At 49.7% G+C, this 5,961-nt stretch overlaps 2 protein-coding genes and 1 long non-coding RNA gene across 3 annotated transcripts in view; 1 reads left to right on the top strand and 2 right to left on the bottom strand.

Annotated features, from left to right (window-relative positions):
• bnipl (BCL2 interacting protein like) lies at positions 1-4,162 on the bottom strand. The gene is made up of 9 exons (XM_017405399.3): positions 4,026-4,162; positions 2,472-2,552; positions 2,197-2,264; positions 1,277-1,525; positions 1,022-1,204; positions 743-845; positions 498-629; positions 308-394; positions 1-131 (listed from the first exon to the last, which is right to left on the bottom strand). The coding sequence occupies exons 1-9, from the start codon at positions 4,046-4,048 to the stop codon at positions 29-31; spliced, it is 1,029 nt and encodes a 342-aa protein (XP_017260888.1). The 5' UTR covers positions 4,049-4,162; the 3' UTR covers positions 1-28.
• LOC119617825 lies at positions 1,079-4,570 on the top strand. Its single transcript, XR_005234243.1, has 3 exons — positions 1,079-1,217; positions 1,290-4,233; positions 4,431-4,570. It is a non-coding gene; the product is annotated as an uncharacterized LOC119617825 (long non-coding RNA).
• Positions 4,571-4,944: 374 nt separating this feature from the next.
• LOC108229725 (exopolyphosphatase PRUNE1-like) overlaps positions 4,945-5,961 on the bottom strand; it is a 1,312-nt gene continuing 295 nt past the window's right edge. Inside the window, exons 2-4 of the mRNA XM_037980299.1 lie at positions 5,703-5,959; positions 5,530-5,620; positions 4,945-5,435 (exon numbers count right to left, since the gene is read on the bottom strand). Of these exons, the coding sequence (XP_037836227.1) occupies positions 5,209-5,435; positions 5,530-5,620; positions 5,703-5,959 (575 nt within the window). The 3' untranslated portion in view covers positions 4,945-5,208. The remainder of the gene's footprint in view (positions 5,436-5,529; positions 5,621-5,702; positions 5,960-5,961) is intronic.

Below are 5,961 nucleotides of genomic sequence, written 5' to 3'. Positions count from 1 at the left end.
GGACCAGAGGAGGTTCCCCTCAGAGTTCTTACTGGCGTATTGCTTCTGGGATCTGCAGCCTGTCCGTGGGGACGATCTCAGCGAGTTGCTGCAGACTCCGAATGAAGCGAATCTTCCTGCTGAACTTGTCGCTGCGGAGGACAGATGAGACAAGGTCAAAGATCACACTGATTCACAAACTTTTATGTTTAGTTTCTGGTCACCGTGCAGGTGAGCTTCAGGTGAATGTGCCTTTGTGGCCTAGAAGCTGCAGCAGCACAGTTGCCATGGTTACCAGTGTAGAAATGGCTGAGTGTGAGCTGCAGACCTGATAAAGGGTTTGATGAGCGTGATCAGAGCTTTGATGTACCAGGCAGGATGGACCACCAGCAGCCCCTTCAGGTCCTTCTTCAACCTGGACAGACAGGACACTGATTTCACCTCTGTTGCTATGGAAACGGGATGCAGCCGCTGAAGTCCGATATCTAACGAGGTACAGCTGAGGGAAAACACTGTACCTCCTGTCAATGGAGGTGTAGCACTGATGAAGCCATTTGATGGCCGGCAGTTTGTTCCTAGGAGCCATGGCACACAGGTAGACCAGAACATAGTTCTCAGAGACCATCAGGTCCAATGTCCCAACAATGTACCTGAAAACACACAGGATGTAGTGAAACACCTGAGTCTAGGTGAGTTTTTACATCTGACTGCTGTCATTAACCAAACTGGGATCAGAACCTCACAGGTCCAGATCCAAACTCACCTGAACAGGTTCTCCATGACATAGTCGTAGTTCTCAACTGTGTTCTCTGGCAGGTAACAGGAAGTGAACAGGATGATGGCATTCATCCCATCTCCATAGTAACCTGAGAGCCAATCACACGCAGAGGAATTATAGTTAGACTTTATAACAGACGCAGACACCTGAGGTCTGACTCCCTGCAGGTATGTTTCACATGTGTCTCAGCCAGGTATGAAACTGCTGCGGTACAGGTGTGTTTCAGATATACAGCCGGTGAGGTGTAAGTGTGTGAGCGCTAACCTCCGTGTGATAGCACCTGCAGGTACGGCTCCAGAACGCTCATGTTGACCCGGTATTCCTGTCCAGAGATGCAGAACTTCCTCCAACGGCGCCCCTTGCTGTCCACCTGATCCAGCTCCATCAGACCGTCACAGTGATCTGCAGAACCCGCAGCGCCTGCCTTCCCCATCCGCGGGAGGTCATCTGTCAAAGAGAGGTCAAAAGTCAAGTGAAACTGAGGGGCCGCTTTCTGAGCTCTGCCTCCATCTGACTCACCTTCCCATTCCAGGTCATGCATGCTGTCTGGCAGCGTTCCCGTCTCGCTGTCTGATGGTGTCTCCAGAGCCTCCAGGTTGATGTCAAGCGATGGCGTCTCTTCCGGCGTTCCTGACAGCGCAGCTGCTGAGAAGCTGTCGTTTAGGTCCTGAGAGTCGGGGTGGCTCAGAGTGAGGCTGAGAGATGGAGCCACCAGACGCTTCTTAGCCCCGCCCCCACCTGCAGCTGATGAAAGGCTGGTGGGCGGAGCTGACAGACAGTCAGGGGAGAACGTCAGTTATAGCAATTCCAGCAAAAACCCGACATCTGAAACCAGACCCCCATCACCTAAAACCAGACCCCATCACCAGACACCAGACCCCATCACCAGAAACCCAACACCAGAAACCGGACCCCCATCACCTAAAACCAGACCCCATCACCAGGAACCAGACCCCCATCACCAGACACCAGACCCCATCACCAGAAACCCAACACCAGAAACCAGACACCAGACCCCTGAAACCCGACGTCTGAAACCAGACCCCTATCACCTAAATCCAGACCCCAGAAACCAGACCCCCATCACCAGAAACCCGACATCTGAAACCAGACCCCCATCACCAGAAACCCGACATCTGAAACCAGACCCCCATCACCTAAAACCAGACCCCCATCACCAGAAACCCGACATCTGAAACCAGACCCCCATCACCTAAAACCAGACCCCAGAATCCAGACCTCTGAAACCAGATCCCCAACACCAGAAATCAGAAACCAGACCCCAGAAACCAGACACCAGAAACCCGACGTCTGAAACCAGACCCCCATCACTAGAAACCCAACACCAGAAACCTGACCTCAGACCCCAGAAACCCGACCCCACTTTTAGTTTTTAACGGTTAAACTTTGTAAAAGGAAACAACAGAGCCTAGTCTTACCCGGCTCACTGACGCCTCCAGCTGGACTCTCTGCCTCCACTTGACCTCCACAATCCTCCGGGAGCGGCCTGAACCACCGAGACAGAACAGAAGCATTAAGAAAGAGTCCTGGTACCAGTCCGTATAAAGGCCTCTTCAGGGATTCTGAAAGGTCTCATGCAGACAGTTAGTTCAGAAAGTTTTGGGTTCTGTTTGTAAAAATGTGATTTTAGCATCTATTAGCATCTAAAATAGTTTCAGCATCAGTTTTAAAGCTGGGAGGTCAAAGGTCAAACCTGGGGAATTCATCGTCCTGCCACTCCTCTCTCAGCTCCAGGTCCTGGATATTCTGGGGGCCCGGGGCCTCAGTGGTGGTCCTGCAGCAGCCAGACACACACTGTTCAGCTGAAGCAACAACTCAACAGGTAACAGGCACGTACTCGTTTCACCTCGCCATTTTTAGTTTCTTCCTGGTTTACCTGCTGAACAGAACGATGCAGACACCTGAGCTCACCTGTCTGCAGGTAAAACTCTTTACCTCAGTTTACGTCATGGAATCCAGAACTGCTTGTGGTTCTGGTAAATATCATCAGGCTCAGGCTGACAGAACCTGTCTGACTGCTCTCACAGACACACCTGAGCAGGTGGAAAGGGGCGGGGCTCTATTGTTCCTCTGTTTGTTGTTGAGCTCACACACCCTGCCAGGTAACCCCACCTGTGTGTGTGTGTGTGTGTGTGTGCGTGTGCAGGGTTCATGTTTCCATCGTGGTGCCTTCATGCTTTAGCACTGTCCAGGTGTTCTTACCTGCAGAGGGGATGGACTCCAGAGTTCTCCGTCTGTCCTGGGAACTCTGGGTTTCCTAAAAGCTTCCAGGAGTTCTTGTTGCAGCAGAGTGTTGATGTTCCAGAGGTTCTGCTGCGTGTATGTTGAGGCCTGTTATGTTTCAAAGGAACTTCAACAGGTTCCACTATTCCTGAGAAAGCCTCGAGGTGCTTCTTGGTCTCCAGGATACTTTTAGAGGTTTTCAGGAGATAATTAGGAGTCGCTGGTTACTTCAGAAGCTTCTGAGTTCTTACAGAAGGTTTCAGGGTTCACAAGGTTCTCTGGATATTCAGAGGAGCTCCAGTTGGTTTCAGTGACTCCACGATGAAAATCCAAGTGTTCCTCAGGAGAAGATCTTCTAAAGAACGATGTGCTGGTGTCAGCAGACCTCTGAGTCCACCTGAGTTTCAGGTGTGGTCCCGTACCTGAATCTGGGCTCGGATCAGAATCCAATGTTTTCTCCCTCATCGGTCATCTTTAACATCAAACCATTTGATTGGATGAAATGATTCATGTTATCCTCCAATCAAAGAAGGGGTCAAAGTTCAACCTCAGGGTCTCACACTGCACGGGAACTTTGAGTTTGTTTCTGAGAACAGATGTTCTCTGGAAGTACAGATGTGGAACAATGAGTGAGTTCGCTCTGTGTTTCTGCTGCAGGTTGATTAAAACAGAAATCTCAGAATTACAGGATTTATTATCGATTTACTGTCTTCCTGATTCTGTTCAGAATCCGATCAGGAGCTGATGGTGACATCATCAACAGCTGATTGATCACGCCGCGGAGCACCAGGACTGGTATCAGTTCTAACTTCCAGACGGGCCATTCGTAACCAGACCAGAACCAGACTGAAGTTAAAACCAGATCAAACATTGAGCCATGAACGCACCACAGTGACCCCTTCACTGACTAACAGGAAGAACGAGTGTCAGCACCAAAAACACAACTTCCTCTCTGTGCTGGAACAGGAAACACACACACACACACACAGTGAGGTTCTGCCGGGTCTCAGAACCTTCAGCTTACCCGTCTGTGTTGAGCGAGCTCATGATGTCACTGATGTTCTGACCAGCATGTATGACCCGTGGGGCGTCAGCGTATCTTCTCTCTCTCTCTGTCACAGCTCCAGTCTGACTCTATGTGACTCGCCCTTTGTCTGTCCAACAGGTTCAGCTGCATTTCACCTCAGAGCTGCTGTCTGATTGGTCGATACTTACCTGCTCTGTGGAGACAGGTGAGCTGGAACATCAGCTGCTCCTTCTCTTCATTAATATCCACCAATCAACAGCTGAAGCCGTTTAAACCAGAGGAAGGGACGGGTGTCTGCAGGGTCCTAGTGCCTACACTACTAGACTCACAGGGTTTTATTCTGAAAAGCCCCAGATGTCAACATCCATCTATCCATTTTCTTTTACACGTTTTTCTGTACAGGGTTGCAGGAAGCTGGTGCCATATTCCAGCAGTCACTGTGTGAGAGGCCGGGGACAGCTGGACACAGACACTGAGACAAACGAGACAGACAGCCATCCACAGTCTCACCTAGGGACAATTTAGTTACCAATTAACCTCAGTGGCTCAACATGATAATATGACAGAATAAATCTCCATGGTAACTTATGTGTCACTGTTTTTTGAAACCAGCTGAAGGATAAGTTAAGTTAGGATATCTTGAAAATCCTCGTTTAGTCCCTTACTGCAGTGGTGTCCAGTCCTGGTCCTGGAGGACCACCATCCTGCAGGTTTCAGGTGTTTTTCACCTGAGGGATTAACAGGCTTCTGCAGGACTGGAGGACCTGCTGAAGATCAGAGAAACAACTAAAACCTGCAGGTCAGTGAGTTGACACCACAGACTGACTGTATTTGAGTTTAGTGAAAAACCTTCTTCTGAAGGAGAAAATCCTGTTTCAATAAAAACCACCTGAAAGAATAAACAGCACACAAAATCTGTTTTTTATGGACGTGTGTAGGTTTTACTTTGAAGGTTGATTCCCCCCTCAGATTGTCAGGAAATACAAACATGTTTATGGCCTTCAGAGGGAAATGACACACCTGGACCTGGTTCTGCTGAGACAGCTTCCAGTTGAACCTGATCAATCTGTGATTAAAAACGTTCATTAACAGAAAACTTCTAATGTTCTGCCCTCTGGGTCACCATCCTTCATCATCTTTCTTGAGTGCTGTGATGACCTGATGATTAACAAGACAGAGGTCAGAGGTCAGCAGCTGCCATCTTGCTGAACTTGTCCTGCAGGTCCTGAGCACTGATAGGAGGCAGACCTCCATCCAGAGGACATCCCTCCACCAGGCTGTTCATGGGAGTTGGAGGAACCACAGACTCCTCCTCCTCTGCATCTCCAGGGCAACCGTCTCTGTCCCACTTCCTCAGGAAGTCTTTAATGAGGGGGAGGAGCTTCTTCCGGGATGCCAACGTGTTCCCTGAACAGAAAACAAAACAAAAACAAGAATTTTTAGCTGTTCACCTCTTACCTGAAGCTCCACCCCCACCTGGAGAACCAGGTAACTACTTTACCTTGCTGATAGGCTATTATGTGGGAGTGGGGGCTACTGACTGGGCAGAGGTTGAGGGCCGGGTTAAGGGCCTGTTCCAGGTATCGGCACACCTGAAGAAGGATGCCACAGATGTCAGGTCAACTTAAACCACCAACAGCTGTGTGTGTGTGTGTGTGTGTGTGGCAGACGTACCTGCTCCCTCCAGGTGGCGCTGTGGCTGAACACAGCCAGCTCTCTGATTGGCTCATTGCTCTCAGTGAAGGAAATTGTCATCAGCAGAACCAAATCATATCCAAACTTCTGAGAGAAAGCTGAAAGCTCCACCTCCAGCTCCGCCTTCTGTAAGAACTTCTTTCTCACACAAACAAAACGGAAGCCAGTGTTCCCCGTCAGAGGAAAGTGTGGCAGAAAGTGCAGCTGTGTCTCCCCCTGTGGGCGAGTTGGTGCTACT

The sequence above is a fragment of the Kryptolebias marmoratus genome, linkage group LG16 (assembly GCF_001649575.2).
Source record: "Kryptolebias marmoratus isolate JLee-2015 linkage group LG16, ASM164957v2, whole genome shotgun sequence".
Lineage (NCBI taxonomy): Eukaryota > Metazoa > Chordata > Actinopteri > Cyprinodontiformes > Rivulidae > Kryptolebias > Kryptolebias marmoratus.
This window is presented reverse-complemented; position numbering and strand designations above follow the sequence as displayed.

Coding starts and splice junctions, on each gene's coding strand:
- bnipl (XM_017405399.3), bottom strand. CDS start 4,048: ATGAGCTCGCTCAACACAGACGG. Junction 1,526..2,196: donor TGGAGGCGTCAGTGAGCCGG/GTAAGACTAGGC, acceptor ACTGTCTGTCAG/CTCCGCCCACCAGCCTTTCA. Junction 395..497: donor TACACCTCCATTGACAGGAG/GTACAGTGTTTT, acceptor CTGTCTGTCCAG/GTTGAAGAAGGACCTGAAGG.